Source organism: Hypanus sabinus, chromosome 6 (assembly GCF_030144855.1).
Source record: "Hypanus sabinus isolate sHypSab1 chromosome 6, sHypSab1.hap1, whole genome shotgun sequence".
In the NCBI taxonomy this organism is placed as follows: Eukaryota; Metazoa; Chordata; class Chondrichthyes; order Myliobatiformes; family Dasyatidae; genus Hypanus; species Hypanus sabinus.
In genome coordinates this window covers 144,312,284-144,330,442 of record NC_082711.1, presented here as the reverse complement: position 1 = coordinate 144,330,442, position 18,159 = coordinate 144,312,284, and the positions used below count along the sequence as shown (strand labels likewise).

Genomic DNA, 18,159 nt, shown 5'->3' with positions numbered 1-18,159 from the left:
GGGAGACTATAAAGTCTCTCAACCTAAGGCCTAAATAGACTGGGTAGAGATCAACAGATAGAGCGAACGACTGAAATTTCCCAAATATCCAGAGCTGTCAGCTGGCATCGTCTGGAGGACACCACACCAAAAACCTGCAGCTTTCTCCCGCATTGTCAGAACCACTTTAATGAAAACATTCTGGTAACCATTTCTGGGTGTTCTTAAGTTAGACTAAGCAGGTATGAGACAGTCTCACCGTTACTACTTAATGGTTCACTGTACACTGTAAATCTTCCTCTGGCTGGAGCCAGTACCACCAGGGAGGCAGACATATCCAAGACCCAAGATCCTAGATCTAAGCTTCTTCAGTAATATCGTCAATAGATCTGAAGTGAGGATGTTTACAGATGAGTGCATAATCTTCAATTCCATATACAACTCTTCAGCAAACACACCTGCAGATGGTAAGCCCAGGTAACATTCACACATGGGCTGGTAAGTGGCAAATAGTGTTCATGCCATCAAGAATCCCAAGCAATGATCATCCCTGATAAGAGTCTAACCTCCTACCTGTGATATTCAATAGCATCACATTGACCAGAAGCTCAGCTGGGTCAGGCACACAAATACTTTGATTACGAGTCAAATCCTGCAGCAAGTTACCCACCTCCTCAAGACTTTTCCACCATTTACAAGGAACAAGTCCGGATGTGTCACCCTAACCTCCACACTCACTGGCACAAGTGCAGCTCCAAACACTCTCATCCAACTCAACACCATCCAATCCACATCTGTTTGCTAACCCATCTTTCACTCTCAGCATTCAGTCCTTCCACCACAATCCACAGTCGCTCCTTTATGTTGGTCTGCAAAATGCACTGCAGTTACCCTCCTAGGCTATCTTGACAGTGTCTCACAGTCTCAGAAACTCTGCCGTCACCGTGGAACTCTGCAGCTTGGGAACACTGCCATTTATATATGTTCTACAGTGAGGCTCCTGCACTTCCCAAAGTGAAACTCAGTGTGAAGTGGTCGGCCTTGATGGAATTGCAGTGGATTTTCTGCCTCCCTTGTGGCAGCAGCTCCAGCCAGAGTCAGGTTCCACCGTGTGCAACGAGCCATTAAATAGTAACACCGAGACCTTCTTGCTCCTGCTCAGCCTAACTGTTTGAGAAAACCAAGAAATGGTTCATCGCTTTCGAGTCACACACCTTACTGTTTTGAAAATACACTGTCATTCCTTCCTCATCACCGTGTGAAATCCAGGAACTTCCTGCCCAACTACGCTACAGCAGTTCAGAAAAGTGGCTCAGTCAAGAGCAGTTCTGGATGGAGAAAAAAAAATCTGCTCTTACTAGTGATGCCCAGATACCAATGAATAAATAATGAGCTAGAGTACAGCAAGGAGATACAGAGCTAGTGACACAGTGTCATGACAATGACCTTTTCCTCAACGTCAGTAAAAGAAAGAAGCTGGCCATTGACCTTGGGAAGGGCAGGGGTGGGGCATGGTGTACATACTCAAAGTTCAAAGTGAATTTTATTATCAAAGTGCATACATGTCACCATATACAGCCCTGAGATTCATTTTCTTGTGGGCATACTCATTAATTCTATAGAATAATAACTATAACAGAATCAATGAAAGACCACCCAACTAAGGTGTTCAAACAGAGTGCAGACGACAACAAGCTGTGCAAATGCAAAAGGAAACAATAATAAATAAATAAGCAATAAATGAGCAATAAAGGGTCAGCATAACATCATGGGCCAAAGGGCCTGTACTGTGCTGTATTGTCCTATGTTCTATGTTCTATGTTCTTAAATATTGAGAACATGAGATGAAGAGTCCTTGAAAATGAGTACATTGGTTGTGGGAACAGTTCAGTGATGGGTCAAGTGAAGTTAGCCCTTTTGGTACAAGAGATTGATGGTTGAGGGGTAATAACTGTTCCTGAACCTGGTGGTGTGAGTCCTGAGGCTCTTGTACCTTCTTCCTGATGGCAGCAGTGAGAAGAGACCATGTCCTAGGTGGTGGGATCCCTGATGATGGGTGCTGCTTTTCTGCGACAGTGTTTCATTTAGATGTGCCCAACGTTGGGAGGGTTTTAGCTGGGATCGGCTGGGCCGTATCCACTACTTTTTGTAGGATTTTCCATTCAAGGGCATTTGTGTTCCTGTACCAGGTTGCGATGCAGTCAGTGAATATACTCTCCAATACACAGCTATAGAATTTGTCGAAGTGTTAGATATTATGCTGAATTGCTGCAAACTTCCACGGAAATAGAGGCATTGCTGTGCTTCCTTCATAATCTGGGGCTAGGGCAGGTCCTCCAAAATAACAACACCCAGGAATTTGAAGTTGCTGACCCTCTTCATCCCTGATCCTCCTGTTTACATCGAAGGTGCGGAGGTTGAGAGGGGTGAGAGTTTCAAGTCTCTAGGAGCGGACATCACCAACAGCCTGCCCTGGTCCAACCACATTGATACCACGGCCAAGAGTGCTCCCTGTGTCCCTTTGACCATCACCAGTTTGTATTGATGTACCACAGAATGCATCACAGCCTGGTATGGCCGCTGCTCTGCCCACGACCACAAGAAAATGCACAGAGTCGCAGTCACAGTTCAGCACACCACATAAACCAGCTTCCATCCCATGGACTGCGGTTACCTTCTCACTGCCTCGGTAAAGCAGCTTAATCAAAGATTCCACTCACCCCGGACAATCTCCCTTCCCACCATGCCCCATCCCCAGATCCAATAGAAGATACTAAAGCCTGGAAACACATACCTCCTGGCTTTTACCACCATTATAAGACTATTGAATAGTTCCCTAATATAATAAGATGGACTATTGATCTCAGTCTACCTCATTGCGATCTTGAATCTTATTGTCTATCTGCACTGCATGTGAATGTAACACTCTATCCTGCACTGTTGTTTTACCAATTCACGAATTGATCCGTACGAACAGGGTACAAGACAAATTTTTCACTCTCACCTCAGTACGTGACAATTTCAACCAATTCACTAATTTAAATGAGAAAGTTTGACACAGAATCCTGCTGATGTTTCAGTTGCCTTTCTTTTGGGTGGGGGAATATTTACCCAGCTTGCAACTCACTCAGCTGACTGATGAACGTGTTTCCCAGAACTGCACGAGCACATGGGGATCCTTAACGAGGACACGGGCTGTGAGCTGGGAAGAATGCTGGTCTGTAATAGATACAGTAGAGTGCCATGCTGGATCCTGCCACAGAAACTGAAAGCAAATTTGCCAGCATGAATACAGAGGCACTGGGACACTTGCACCTGCTCCTGTAATCCAGTGGTGAAGTGCAACCAGAAACAGCCAAAAGAGTTCAGCTAGTAAGCTGCACATTCATGGGAGTTGCCCAACATTTTCCAGCACACATACTGAAGAATAACAGGAATTCCCAGCAACATCCAGGCCCTTCCAGATGCACAGACTATAAAGTATTTAATAGACATATTTATATTTCATAACATCTTGCTATTTATCCAGTTAGTGATAAAAGTATTTTCACTAAGGTGCAGTATAATGTTAAGAATTTACCAAGTTGAAACCTCTTGTTATTTTGAAGACCTAAGATAAAAATCTTTAGCTGTAAACATCATCACCAGTGTGGTTTGGAGAATAGGGTGGGAAGACTTTCATTTATAAATAGGAATTATAATTCACTCAAACCTGCAGTCTGGGTGAGCTCATACCGACAGGGGGATCCACGCCATAAACCCACCATATCGGTGAAGTAAACCCATCCAAAGAATGGCTGGACAATACCTCCATGTTTGCCACGTTATCATGGATTTAAATAGGATGATCACCTTTTCACCATCATCTGTCCCTCAATTACACCTACACTCATCAATCGCAGGTCTCACATTCCTGACATCCTGTGTAAATACACTTATCTCCAAAACTCTGCCTTCCACACGTGAATACATATCATCCCCTTCACTCATCACTCCTGTGTTCACCGACCAACCAACAATCTCAGAACATGTTCATCATTGCTCCCAAGTCCTTCCTCTCTGAGAACCTCCTCTAGCCCTCAATCACTCTTCTGGCATCGCAATGACTTTCCACCGGCTCCAAGTCACAAGTCTTGGAGAGTGGAAAACTGACCATTTGCTTACTCGACCCCACCGAGCACAGAACGGTCTGTTTGACCGGCATCTCATCAAACACGTACAATATTTCTTCTCACACCACCAGTGTGCCTTTTCCAAAACGTACTGCAATTGTCCCTCTAGTCCACTCCTCCCAAGCCTGCAGCCCCCTCCAGAGAGAGAAAAGCAACAAACCCAAGGGGTCTCCACCGCCCACAGGTTCCCTTCCAGTTCTCCTGACCTCGGGCTGTGTGGTCCTGACTCCTTCCCCCCGGAGTACAGCGAGAACACCAGCAGCTTCCCAAGGGTCATTGGAGATGGACAATAAATGCTGGTCCGTGAAAAGTGAACGAGGAACTGGTCCGTTTCTCTATTGCTAATTATACCCCAGTTGCAGGCAATTGTGATGCAAACTACACTAACACGTTGCATTGTTTTTGATCCGTATCATTCCCCCGCCCCGCTCCATCGCTCGCCACCTCTGCAGCCCCACCTGGCGGCAGCGGCTTCCCCCCCAGTCCCCGCCCCGCCCCGCCCCGCCCCGCCCTGCCGCACACACTCCGCCCCGGTTCGCTGTCCCTGTGTCTCGGATGCTGCAGCTGGCATGGTCCGGCTCCGCTGTTAACTCCGCGGCGCGTACCCCTCCGGTGGCAGACCGACCGCAGCATGTCCCGGGACCGCTTCGGTATCTTCAGCACCCGGCAGCTGAAGGAAGTGCTGGAGAACGAGGAGAAACTCGCCGGGATGGTGCAGCTGAGCCCGCAGGTAGGGATCGAGACACCGGTCACATTGTAATAAATCGCAGCACAGAGACCCGTGGGCGTCGGACCCTCCTCAATTTAACATTGAATTTGCACTTCTCCCAACGGCAGATGCTCTGGGGGAAATGAACAAATACTTGCGTAGCCAGAGCCATTAATTTATTATAAAAAAGATTTTAAGAGACACTCGAAATCCTTTTATCCAAGAGGGATGGTGATGGGACTGGAGGCTAGAGTAATGCAGAGTAATTGGGAATCGGAGCAGATGAACTCTGGTTTTAGTTTGGAACAAAGAGTGGAGATCTGTGCAGTTGCTGATAGCATACTCTGTTGACCGCGTAACTCACAACGGAAGGAATCTATTGTGTGCCGGCTGACGGGTTCCTTTGACCCCTGAGACTCCAGCTAACTAGCACCGACGTTCAAAAGTGCCCCAGTGACAACCTATTGTTGCTGGAGCCACACTTCAGCTGTCAACAGCTTTCATCGTCCGGGCACAGGGTGTTAAATGAACAGGTGGGTTTACATCAAAAAGAGGGAACAGAGTCAGCCCCTCAGCCTTCCTCACCTTTCAAAAAGATCATGGCCGCTGATCTACCTCAACGCCATTTCCCTGTCCCATTCCCAGACTATTTGATCCTGCTTGTATCCAGAAATCCACGGCAAACCTCTCCAGCAGAGAATTCCAAAGATTCACCATACTCGGACTGAAGAAAGTTGATTCAGAATTAACAGGTTTTTTTTAAATAAGCAATGCAGCTATCCACAAAGCAACATTAAAAATATTGTTAACTTCCTCCTTTCAGAATTCTAACACTTCTTTAGAACAGAGACTCTACAAACTGTTGTTTACCTAACTCTACCCTCCCCTCAGCTGAAGTGGTTCAAAGGAAGAGATGCAAAATGCATGACAAGTTTAACATAATTTCTCTCACTTATAGATATTATTGAGATAATGAATCATTTTCTTTTCCAAAAACAGACAGAATCTGTATGTCTAGAAGTTCTCAAATGGAGGTGAATAACTCTATTGCAGATTGCTGTGGAGAAGCTGGGTTCTTCTCTTTAGACTAAGGAAGTTTGAGACCATAAGGCATAGGAGCAGATCATTTGGCCTGTTGAGTTTGCTGTACCATTTGATCATGGCTGAGTTATTTTCCTTCTTAACCCCATTCTCCTGCCTTCTCTCCATAACCTTTGATTCCCTTACTAATCAACATCTGCTTTAAATATACTCAGTGCCTTGGTCTCCACAGTTTCATGTGGCAACAAATTCCACAGATTCACAACCTTCTGGCAAAAGAAATTCCTTTAGGATTATCCTCCTATTCTGAGGCTGTGTCCTCTGGTCCTGTACTCTTCCATTATCGGAAACATCCATTCTCTGTGAGCCTTTCAATGACATCTGCCCTCATTCTTCTAAACTACAATGGGTACAGGCCCAGGGCCATCAAACGTTCCTCATACATTTGAGGGGAGATGTTAGGCCAAGGGAAGTTGGAGTGAGCTCGGGTTGCTCTTGGAGCTGTAATGACCTGGATCCACTGTTTGTGTGGTGTTAGAAGTAGAAACAAACAGTGATCTGGAGATGTGGAGCACTTTGGTCCATTGTGACAAGAAAATACTGTAAAGATAGTTCAGCTGAGGAAGGAAGAAAAATGTGGCAAATGTTGAGAATGCTGAGGAATTATATACTTAAGAAAAATAAATGCAAGTAAATCATAACTTCCATAGTCAGTATAGGAATATCACTACAGGAGTTATCAGGAACAATATATGGGCAAAATTAAGCTAATGGATAAAGAGGAACAAAGTGGGAGTGTAAATAAAAACTTAAAAAACGGGTCTCCGTTGAGTAACAAACATTTTTACAAATGTCTGTAAATCGATTTTTATATGCAAGTCAGAAAATACATAAAATTCAGTCAAAACAGTAAGCATACCTCCACATTATTGGATTGACTAGCATCAGAATCATACAGGTCTGACAGGAAAGAACAAATACTAAATTTAGAAGGGGAGGGGAAACTAGTGCAGTTGTTTGCAGGAATTAGTGTATGGTCATATGCCTGACTCTGAACTTAATAATATGGGAGCTTGAATGAAAGGGTGTCCATAAGTCAAATGTTCTTAACCTGGGGATGGCCTGACATATTGAACATAATGCAGGTCAAGTGCCCCTTATCTGAAATTCTAACATCCAAAATCCTCTGAAATCCAAAATATTTTTTGAACGCTGACATGATGTCATAAATGGAAAATACTACAAGGTGTTGGGAAGGTTCCAGGTGGTGCACAGGTTTCTGACATTACTAAGACTGTAATGAACAGATGGCTAATGAAAAATAAAAAAAACACTGTACAAAATGAAGCTCTCGATGGTGTATTGAAAGAGTGGATTTGACAGTGTCGGAGTGAATATATGCTGATCATGAAACAAGCAAAGCTCCATCATGATGAACTGAAGGTAATTGTGAATATTCAGCTGACTGGTTGCAGAAATTTAGGAAAAGGTGTTAAATTTTTAGATTTAAAGAAACTTCAAAGATAAAGCTGCTGCTGATCATGAAACAATAGAGAAATTCTTTGACGAGTTTGTGAAAATCATCGTTGATGAACACCAGAACAAGTCTGCAAAGCTGATTGTTATTAAAACTTCTGTAAAACCTGATAAAAGTAAAATGCAAATAGAGTGTACTGTAACCTTTTAATCAAAACATCATTATAGGTGGGGACTGAAAGCCTGCTGTTGTATGTTGGTGTTCAATGGCTGACTCAAGTATTCTCTGATGCTGCTGTACTGCTATTGTTACCCTGCATGCACCGTAGATGCAGTATATTAATGGCATGGAATAATTTTTACTGTTAAGTACGTGTGTGATAAGCAAACGAAGAACTAAGACTGCTTACTGGTAGCACATGAGTTCAGTCAGAAATTATTTTGGTGATACAGAGATCAGTGGACCTTTCCAGCCCTTCGACTCACATCACTCCAGCAGCCCTGACAATTCCAATTAACCCTATTACAGTATATATTCCAAAATCAAAAAAAAATCCAAAATTTAAAAAAATTCTGTCCCCAGGCATATCGGATAACGGGTACTGAATCAACAAAAAGCATTTGAAATAAAGAAACTGAAAACTCAATAATAAACTTCAAAGTTCTAGGAAGCCAGGAAGATACAGCGCTTAACTTACCCTGCAGAATAAAACTAGTTGTTGGTCTGTATTTGGTGCTTTGTTGATGGAAGATTACAGCACAAATAAACCATCCTGCTACTGTTCAAGATCCCCTGTCAAGCAGATTGGAGATCACGGTTTAACACCTTAATGTAAAGGATAGTGCATCTTCTAGTGCAGTCAAAATTCAGTCCTAAATTGGAGCTTTAACCAGCAACTGGGTTGCATGGTAGGTGGAGAGAGAACAAATAAACAAGAGATAAAATAGTTAAAATTATGGGGCAAATACTTCCCAGGAGTCATTGAAAAGTGTGCTAATTTGTTACCCAGTCTCAGTTGTATATCTGTATCCAAGAACTGTGAATGCACTGCAGACCCGGTTGATAAGTTAGAGCACTTCAGATCAATGAATTACCGGATAGATACACCATGCAGCACAGCTAGAGGTGGTATGATGAAAGGCTGCTGGGGCTGTGTAGATGGGGAGGTCGTGCTGAGTGAGAGTTTGTGAAGGCACTTATGAACAGTGATGAAATTCTGCTCAAATTTAGTTCCTGTACGAGTTACTCATTCTAAATTCATGCTGCACATCTGTGGCCACCGTTGGTTTTGATTCAATTAAGCCACCTACTTTGATCTGTATTTGCTCTCAGACAAGAATAGATTTAGGTAAATTTGCTCGGATCATAATGAATGAGGAAACCTTTCTGCACATTCCTTAATTCGCCCATTTTTTTAACAACTGAGCATCCTTTTCCCTTGCCACATCCCTTTGCTTATTAAATGGTTCCAGGATTTATGCCTCCATAGGTGTTCTTAGAAGCCTGGTTTCAAGTGTGAAGATTACATGTTTCGAAACAATGATCTTTCACCAGAACCAGGAGAAATGCGTTTTCGGTTTGGTGGGGGTGTGTGAAAAGTACAAATCGAATGCCTGTGATAGAATGGGGACTGAATATCAGAAGGCTGGCTGATGGCAGCTGATCTCTCTGGGGGAGATGGGGATGAAAAGTGTTGGATGAGTTTAGGGGAGCCCAAGGTCGAACCCAATGTTCAGTATTTCCAGCGACTGCCACTTTCATTTCTCACTTTTCACAGTACTCTCATGCTCTCTCTGAGAGGCCCTTCACCCTGCCTGACTGGTTTGCTCAAAGTTTCGGTGGCAGCAACACTCTCACACAACGTTTACCACCCACAGTCTACATGGGGTATTTAATCATCTCCAGAACCCTGAACTGGAACACTATGAGTTTCTGCTCTGAGTTTTCCTTTTTCTCTTGAATCATTGGCCATTTAATTGTGATGCAGTTCTTTGCCATTCTTTCAACATCTTTTAGTCCTTTGTAAAATGTCCTTCCGATGCTCACCCTCATCTTATCTCATAAACTTAGATTCCAACTTTGGAGATCACCCTAGTGGGTTACCCTGCACTGCACTTCCATTATTCCTCAGTGACTACCACTGAACATGATGGTCCAGCTGGAGCATTGTGTGTTTGATCCTCTCAGCCATCTCGAATTCAGTAAAATCAATGAGATGTCTAAATATAACTGTTCTGAAATACTTTTGGATGTTTTACATATTGGCTCTATTAAGAATAATTTTTCTTTACAAGCAGACAGCTAACTTGTGCTATGTTTTTCTATCTAATTAATAATAACTTCCATGTTTGATGTAACTGGTGTCCTACACTGGTTTAGGTATGTCGATATGCTTTGTGAGCCTAGCCCGGCAGTAAACTCTCTCTTTATTGGGTGAGCAGAATCATAGAGCTAATTGGGTTGGCTCTATGGTACAATGGACTATTGACACTCCATATCTGTGATCAATTGGTTTGAAAATGAGTTAACCCAAGCAGGAGTTTGCATATTGCAGTAATCTTCACAGAATTGAGCTCAACTGCCCCTGCCATAAAGATATTGTGGTCTAAAAAGCAGGTGAGAGGCTGTGGATGGGTGACTCACTTCCTGACACTCAAAGCTTTTCCACTACCTACAAGGCACAAGTCAAAGGCATGATGGAATTCTCTCCACTTGTCTTGAGCGCAGCCTCCAGCAGTCACTGAAGTGACACAGTGATGTTGCAGTTAACGTGACGCTAGTGACCTGGGTTCAGTTCCACCCCTGTCTGTATGGAGTTTGCATGTTCTCCTCGTAACCGCGTGGGTTTCATCTGAGCACTCACATTTCCTCTCACATTCCAAACTCACTTAGGATAGTAGGTTAGTTGCTCACATACGTGTAACAGGACAGCGCGAGCTTGTTGGGCCAGAAGAGTTTTGTACTGTATTGTATCTCTAAATAAAATAAAAGCTCTCAAGGAGCATAAGATCATCCAGAACACCATACTGGTTTGGGAATCCTAAATATTAATTCCCTCTGCTGCCAGCTAGCAATGATTACCATCAGTAAAATACACTGTAGTTACTCACCTGGGCTACACTGACATTCCCTTCCAAGCCCATGACCTCTAGCAGGACAAGTGCATGAGAACACAACCTCCTGTGGTTTCCCCACACACCAGCTTGATTTGGAAATGTGGTGTCATAGGTGCTGAGTGTAAATCCTCTAATTCTCTATACATTATACCGAGGAATCACCTTCACCAGGACCATAGGCCTCTCAAGGCAGTTAGAGATCATGTTAAATTATTGCTTTCCTCTCTTTCTCTTTTGCCTGTTACACCACTGGCGTTTAGGGTAGCAATGAAGGTCCTCCATCTCATGGCTTCAGATGTAGGACTCTTCATTGCTGTTTCTGTAACAGTTTTGTTTTACCACTCAGGGTTGTTAGAACTGAGCTGAGCTCCTGAACCTGGAGGACTGGTGGACCACTCTTAGTCTGGCCTCTACCCTTTGACCTGTTTGGCATGGTGACACTACCAAAAGCCAAAGCATAAAGCCCTGACTCCAGCCAACATAGCTCTCTGGGTCATTGAGGCACACAAGCCTGCAAACCACAACAAGGTAGTGGTCTTCTTTGAGGATTGCTTTCCCAGGGGCTCCCAAATAGAGATAAATCAACATAATAATCCTCAGTCTGAAACGTCGACTGGTTATTCTTCTCCATGGACACTGCCTGATCTGCTGAGTTCCTCTAGCATTTTGTGTGTGTTTCTCTGGATTTCCAGCATCTGCAGAATCTCTTGTGTGGTTGAAACAGGTCTGCTGTATATCGTGTAAGATGTATAGCAGGGAGTAAAACATTGAGGCCTTCCATTGTTCATCTACAGAGTGAACACTGAACTCTCCTTCTGTCAATGGAATGACGGGTGGCTGTAGGATACCCTCGTATGGGAGGACGGGGAAAAAGTAAGCAGCAGAGAAGGAGATTGCACACTATGCCTTCAGAGCAAATGGCCTCTCTTCCTCAGTGCTTACATTCACATGATGTCCATGCTTTAGTGACACAATGTTAGCCTGTTTGTGAGTAATGAGCTGTGAGAAATTAAGCATGCAGATCGACAGTTAAAAGATTGATCTTTCTGGCAGACAATAATATGAATAATTAACCAGACAATTAATTTGTAGTGGAAGGTAAAGGAAGCGGGCGATATAATAAATGATTTTAGGAAATGCAAATGACGGTGATCCGAGTAAATTCGCCCTGTTCAGTAATGCGCACCAACTGACGCCCAAGGTGGTGCGGTCTTTCATTGATTCTATTATGAATTTATTGAGCATGCGTACAAGAAAATGAATCTCAGGGTTGTATATGGTGCATATATGTACTTTGATAATGAGGTTACTTTGAACTGTGAACTGTTGACTGTCGGAAGCCTTGGTCCTATCTCTACCAGAAATAGAAATGGCTGAGTTGCCTGTGGCCTGCTTAGGCTCCCTGTCTCAATACAATTAACATGCCAAACTGCTCCATAGTGAGGGAATCCTTTTCATCTCGGCTTGCTTATTTTTAATCTTGCCACCTTTAAGCTAACATTCCTTGCGATTTAAACCCTTCAGTACAATCAGCGATTAAGTAACATCAGTTTCGTCAAAAAAATGTTCCTGATGACATCCCTGAGCTAGTTACTGCCGACTGGATCAGTAATCCAAGCAAAACACCGCAGATGCTGGAAACCTGAAATAAATGTTCAGCAGAGCAAGCACTGTCTATAGAGGGAGAAGCAGTGATGATGTTTTACCAGAAATGGGAAAAGCTTGAAACAGAACAAGTTTGAAGCTGCTGACAAAAGGAGAGAAGCCCAAAAGGGAAGGTCTATGAGAGGACGATGGGCAGGAGATTAAAACTCATGGAATTAGGGTGCACGTGGCTAGAGAATAAAATAGAGATTAAACTGGTGCCCTTTTCTGAGGATGAAAGTAGGTGGAAACAATCAAATTTCAAATTAGCAGAAGAGGAAATGGAAAAAAACGTATACAGATGTATGGCTGGAACATCTGTGTACTTGTTGAATTCGGTGTTAAGTCTGGAAGACCCTGATATGTTCAATCAGTGAGGAGCTGTTAAGGAATAGCACAGGTTAGGGGCAGAGGTCCGACTCCTATTTTGTTCTTTTCTTTAGACAGTTAATTTTATGCGGTATATCTTGCATCTTTCTTCTGTGGTTTCTGAAAGTGATTATGCCAAACAGGTTGCTCTAACTGACAGAACAGGAAACAAAGTTCAGGGTGTTCCTCACCCTAATCTGGAGATGCATCAGTAGGGGAAATTGACTGAAGATCGTATTGACATTGGTGAACAGGAATCTGGTACACATGTATCAAATTGTTGTATGTTTGACATTGTACAGTGGACCATTTGGCTCATTGATTCTGTGCAAGCTCCATGTTAACTAATTCCTTAAATCCTATTCTCCTGTTCTTTCCCTATGTATTTAGTTCATGCTGGTCTGATTCTCTTTTGAAAGCCATAAGCAACTCTTCAGCTACCATTACACACAGAAGATATCTCGATCATAACCACACTGGGTACAAAATACAGATTTTTCTTTGCATAACACTTTCACATCCATCCTCAATCCACTCTGTCTTCTACATCTCTCTTGAAATCTGTGTCCTCTATTAAGAGCACCTCCCCTCCATTGATTTTATCCAAACGTGCCGTAGCCCTTTTGCCCATATCTCTTTGTTCTTGCATGCTTTGTTAGAAATGCTAATATGAGGCTTGCAACACTATTGCTCTTGGTGACACAGGGAGCATTTTTTATTGCTCCTGAAGGCACAGGAAATTGCAGAAGGTCGATCACATCCTAAATGCATACTTGTTCAAAAACTGAGTGAGAAAGATATGCACATTCTGTACACGTATCCTTGAGGAAAGGACACAAAGTTAAATTGCTGAAACTGTGACGTACGGTACACAGCTTTTACTGGAAATGGATAGGCTACAAATGTAAGATATTGCAACATCGATGTTGGAAACAGCAACCAGTGTTTCTCATTCTGCACCTGTCTGTGTCTTCCCTCAGTTCTGTGCCCTCAGTCATCTCTGAGTAATTTTGAAGCATTATCAGTTTTATTTTTTAGTAAATCAAACACTGCTGCTGTACACAGAACACTTCATCAGACATGTAAAGTACTTTATCTGATAGTAGTGACTATTTATATCTTATAACAAGAGCCAGTAGTCACCAACTTACAGTGCAGAAGGTGGTCCAGCTTCCTGCCTCATAAAAATACACAGCCACATGCATGCACAAAGCATCAGGCAGCGCAGATAATGTTTCTGACCTGATAACAATGGCTGGATAACAATGATAACGTGTGTGTGTGTGTGTGTGTGTGTGTGTGTGTGTGTGTGTGTGTGTGTGCGTGTGTGTGTGTGTAAGAAATTAGAGTCCATTATGTGCTCCTTGCAACCAAAGATCTATTAAAGCTTCATTAGACGGCCTCTTTGTCCCCGCCAAATCTTCCTGCTCTTTCAGATTCAGATTTAGACCTAGATTTATGTGTCACATGTACACAGAAACATACGGTGAAAAGTGACATTTGCGTTAGGAATGTGCTGGGAGCAGCCTTCAAGTGTTCCCATATATTCTGCCACCACCATAACATGTCCAAGTGATTTGGTTCAACAGTGGAGAACGTACCCAAATGGAATTCTTAAGCTGCGAAAATCTAGCCGATGTGAAGAAACTTCAGGGTTCATTGTGTTTCTGTGGTTTCTCATTCTGAGCTACTTTCCTCTCTCTCTTCAACAAGCTTTGCATTTAGCAAAAACACCCAGAAACAATGAGCCACACACCTTTCTAAGAAGTATGAAGTCAGTGGAAGTGGATGGTTAAGTGTCATACAGCAGAGCAGCATTATAACGTAATCACCTTTGAGCAAACAGACGGTCATTTTTAAATACAAATGTATCTAACACCATCACCTAAAGAGCTACCACTGGGGATAATGTGCTGCTCGTAAGGACACGGAGGAGCTATGTCCTTTGCGTGTGCATCTCTGGGGCTGATGCATGTGTTTGCGCTTTAGTTACAGGCACTCCAGCAGGAGCGGGAGACAATCCTGGCCAATAACCGGAGCATGGCAGAGAAGAATCTCGGCATGCAGCCCGTGCTGGACACCGGCAAACTGCACTTAGCCACAAAGTACCAGGAGCTGCTGGAGGTAACTACAGTATGTGCAGAGAAGCAGAGGAAAGTGGGTAAGTTCCTCTTCTTCTGTAATGGCTGGGCAAGACCATTTGAATATGACTGGCTTCTTCCTGCTAAGTACTGAATCAAATGTACGCGGAAAGGAAAATAGCAAAGAAATGTTGGTGCGTGGCCTCCTCTTGTGCCAAGAAGAGGCCACCTTTGGGGTGGAGGAACAACACCTTATATTCCATCTGGGTAGCCTCCAGCCTGATGGTATGAATATCAATTTCTCCTTCTGGTGAGAAAAAATTCCCTCCCCACTCCCCTCTTCTATTCCCACACTGGCCTCTTACCTGCCTACCACCTCCCCTGGGTTACCCCCCCCTTTCCCTTTCACCTATGGTCCACTCTCCTCTCCCATCAGATCTCTTCCTCTCCAACCCTTCGTCCTTCCCACCCACCTAACTCCTTCCCCTCCCCCTCACTTTTTTTAATTCTGGCGTCTTCCCCCTTCCTTTTCAGTTCTGAAATGTCGACTGTCTGTTCATTTCCACGAGTTCCCCCAGCGTTTTGTGTGTTTTGCAAACCAATTGAGTACTTTTAATGTTTCTCTTGTTTCTGATGATCTTTGCCTCAAAGATTAAAACAAGATGGTCTATTGTTCTACATACAGGCATCTATGTGACCTTATTGCTGATAGTGAGCTGCCAAGAGCGAGTTTTAAAACCAAAGTTTTGTGGTTAGGTCTGGTGGTGGAGTAGTTAAGTTACCAGACTCGTAACCTGAGTCCTGAATTCAAATCCTCCTGTGGGCCTGTGGAATTTAAATTAATAAACTGCTTTGTGCAAAGAACAACTAGTCTTATCCCAAAAAATATTGCAGATGCTTTAAACCTGAAACAGAAAGTGTTGGAAAAACCCTTTAATTTTCAATAGCAGAGAAGGTGGGGGGGGGGAAGCAAAAGGAATTTTTCTGAAAGGGGTAAGAGCAGATGACTAACTGTGGCAGTTAAAATTAGATTGAGTTTCTTTGTTTTTGTTACTAGTGGTAAATCTGTGAGGAGTGTCTGTTAGGCTAGACTGAGAGAAAAGCTCAATCAATAGACAATAGACAGTAGGTGCAGGAGTAGGCCATTTGGCCCTTCTAGCCAGCACCACCATTCACTGTGATCATGGCTGATCATACACAATCAGTACCCTGTTCCTGCCCTCTCCCCATATCCCTTGACCCCGCTATCTATAAGAGCTCTGTCTAACTTGCTCTTGAAAGCATCCAGAGACTTGGCCTCCACTGCCTTCTGGGGCAAAGCATTCCACATATCCACCACTCTCTGGGTGCAAAAGTTTTTCCGCATTTCTGTTCTAAATGGCCTACCCCTTATTCTTAAACTGTGGCCTCTAGTTCTGGACTCACCCATCAGCGGAAACATGCTTCCTGCCTCCAGTGTGTCCAATCCCTTAATAATCTTTTATGTTTCAATCAGATCCCCTCTCATCCTTCTAAATTCCAGTGTATGCAAGCCCAGTCACTCCAATCTTTCAACATATGACAGTCCCGCCATTACGGGAATTAACCTTGTGAACCTATGCTGCACTCCCTCAATAGTAAGAATGTCCTTCCTCAAATTTGGAGACCAAAACTGCACACAATACTCCAGGTGTGGTCTCACCAGGGCCCTGTACAGCTTGCAGAAGGACCTCTTTACTCCTATACTCAATTCCTCTTGTTATAAAAGCCAGCATGCCATTAGCTTTCTTCACAGCCTGCTGTACCTGCATACTTGCTTTCATTGACTGATGTACAAGATCACCTAGATCTCGTTGTACTTCCTCTTTTCCTAACTTGACTCCATTTAGATAGTAATCTGCCTTCCTGTTCTTGCCACCAAAGTGGATAACCTCACATTTATCCACATCAAACTGCATCTGCCATACATTTGCCCACTCACCCAACCTGTCCAAGTCACCCTGCATTCTCATAACATCCTCCTGACATTTCACACTGCCACCCAGCTTTGTGTCATCGGCAAATTTGCTAATGTTACTTTTAATCCCTTGATCTAAGTCATTAATGTATATTGTAAACAGCTGCAGTCCCAGCACCGAACCTTGCGGTACCCCACTGGTCACAGCCTGCCATTCCGAAAGGGACCTGTTAATCACAACTCTTTGTTTTCCTGTCAGCCAGCCAATTTTCCATCCATGTCAGTACTCTGCCCCCAATACCATGTGCCCTAATTTTGCCCACTAATCTCCTATGTGGGACTTTATCAAAAGCTCTCTGGAAGTCCAGGTACACTACATCCACTGGCTCTCCCTTGTCCATTTTCATAGTTACATCCTCAAAAAACTCCAGAAGATTAGTCAAGCATGATTTTCCATTCATAAATCCATGCTGACCTGGACTGATCCTTCTACTGCTATCCAAATGTGTCGTAATTTCCTCTTTTATAATTGACTCCAGCATCTTTCCCACCACTGACGTCAGGCTAACCGGTCTATAATTCCCTGTTTTCTCTCTCCCTCCTTTCTTGAAAAGTAGGACAACATTAGCCACACTCCAATCAGCAGGAACTGTTCCTGAATCTATAGAACATTGGAAAATGATTACCAATGCGTCCACGATTTCTAGAGCCACCTAAGATGCAGACCATCAGGTCCCAGGGACTTATCAATCTTCAGACTCAACAGTCTATCCAATACCGTTTCTTGCCTAATATAAATTTCTTTCAGTTCATCCTTTACCCTAGTTCCTTTGGCCATTATTACATCTGGGAGATTGTTTGTGTCTTCCCTAGTGAAGACAGATCCAAAGTACCTGTTCAACTCACCTGCCATTTCCTTGTTCTCCATAATAAATTCACCCGTTTCTGTCTTCAATGGCCCAATTTTGGTCTTAACTACTTTTTTGCTATTCACATACCTAAAGAAGCTTTTACTACCCTCCTTTATATTCTTGGCTAGTTTACCTTCATACCTCATTTTTTCTTGGCATATTGCCTTTTTTGTTATCTTCTGTTACTCTTTAAAAGCTTCCCAGTCCTCCGGTTTCCCACTCATCTTTGCTATGTTATACTTCTCTTTTATTTTTATACTACCCTTTACTTCCCTCGTCAGCCACGGCCACCCCTTACTCCCCTTAGGATCTTTCTTCCTCTTTGGAATGAACCGATCCTGCACCTTCTGCATTATTCCCAGAAATACCTGCCATTTTTGTTCCACTGTCTTCCCTGCTAGGGTTTTGTTCCATTGAACTTTGGCCAGCTCCTCCCTCATAGCTCCATAGTTCCCTTTGTTCAACTGTAATACTGACACATCCGATTTTCCCTTCTCCTTCTCAAATTGTAGGTTAAAACACATCATATTATGGTCACAACCTCCTAATGGTTCCTTTACCTCCAGGTCCCTGATCAACTCTGGTTCATTGCACAACACTAAATCTAGAATTGCCTTCTCCCTGGTAGGCTCCAGTACAAGCTGTTCTAAGAATCCATCTCAGAGGCACTCCACAAATTCCCTTTCTTGGGGTCCAGTACCATTCTGATTCTCCCAGTCTACCT

General features: G+C 43.4%; 1 protein-coding gene across 1 annotated transcript in view; it reads left to right on the top strand.

Annotated features, from left to right (window-relative positions):
• The first annotated feature begins 4,686 nt into the window (after positions 1-4,686).
• vps37d (VPS37D subunit of ESCRT-I) overlaps positions 4,687-18,159 on the top strand; it is a 61,402-nt gene continuing 47,929 nt past the window's right edge. The window contains exons 1-2 of the mRNA XM_059973125.1: positions 4,687-4,881; positions 14,497-14,668. Coding sequence (XP_059829108.1) covers positions 4,783-4,881; positions 14,497-14,668 — 271 coding nt within the window. The 5' untranslated portion in view covers positions 4,687-4,782. The remainder of the gene's footprint in view (positions 4,882-14,496; positions 14,669-18,159) is intronic.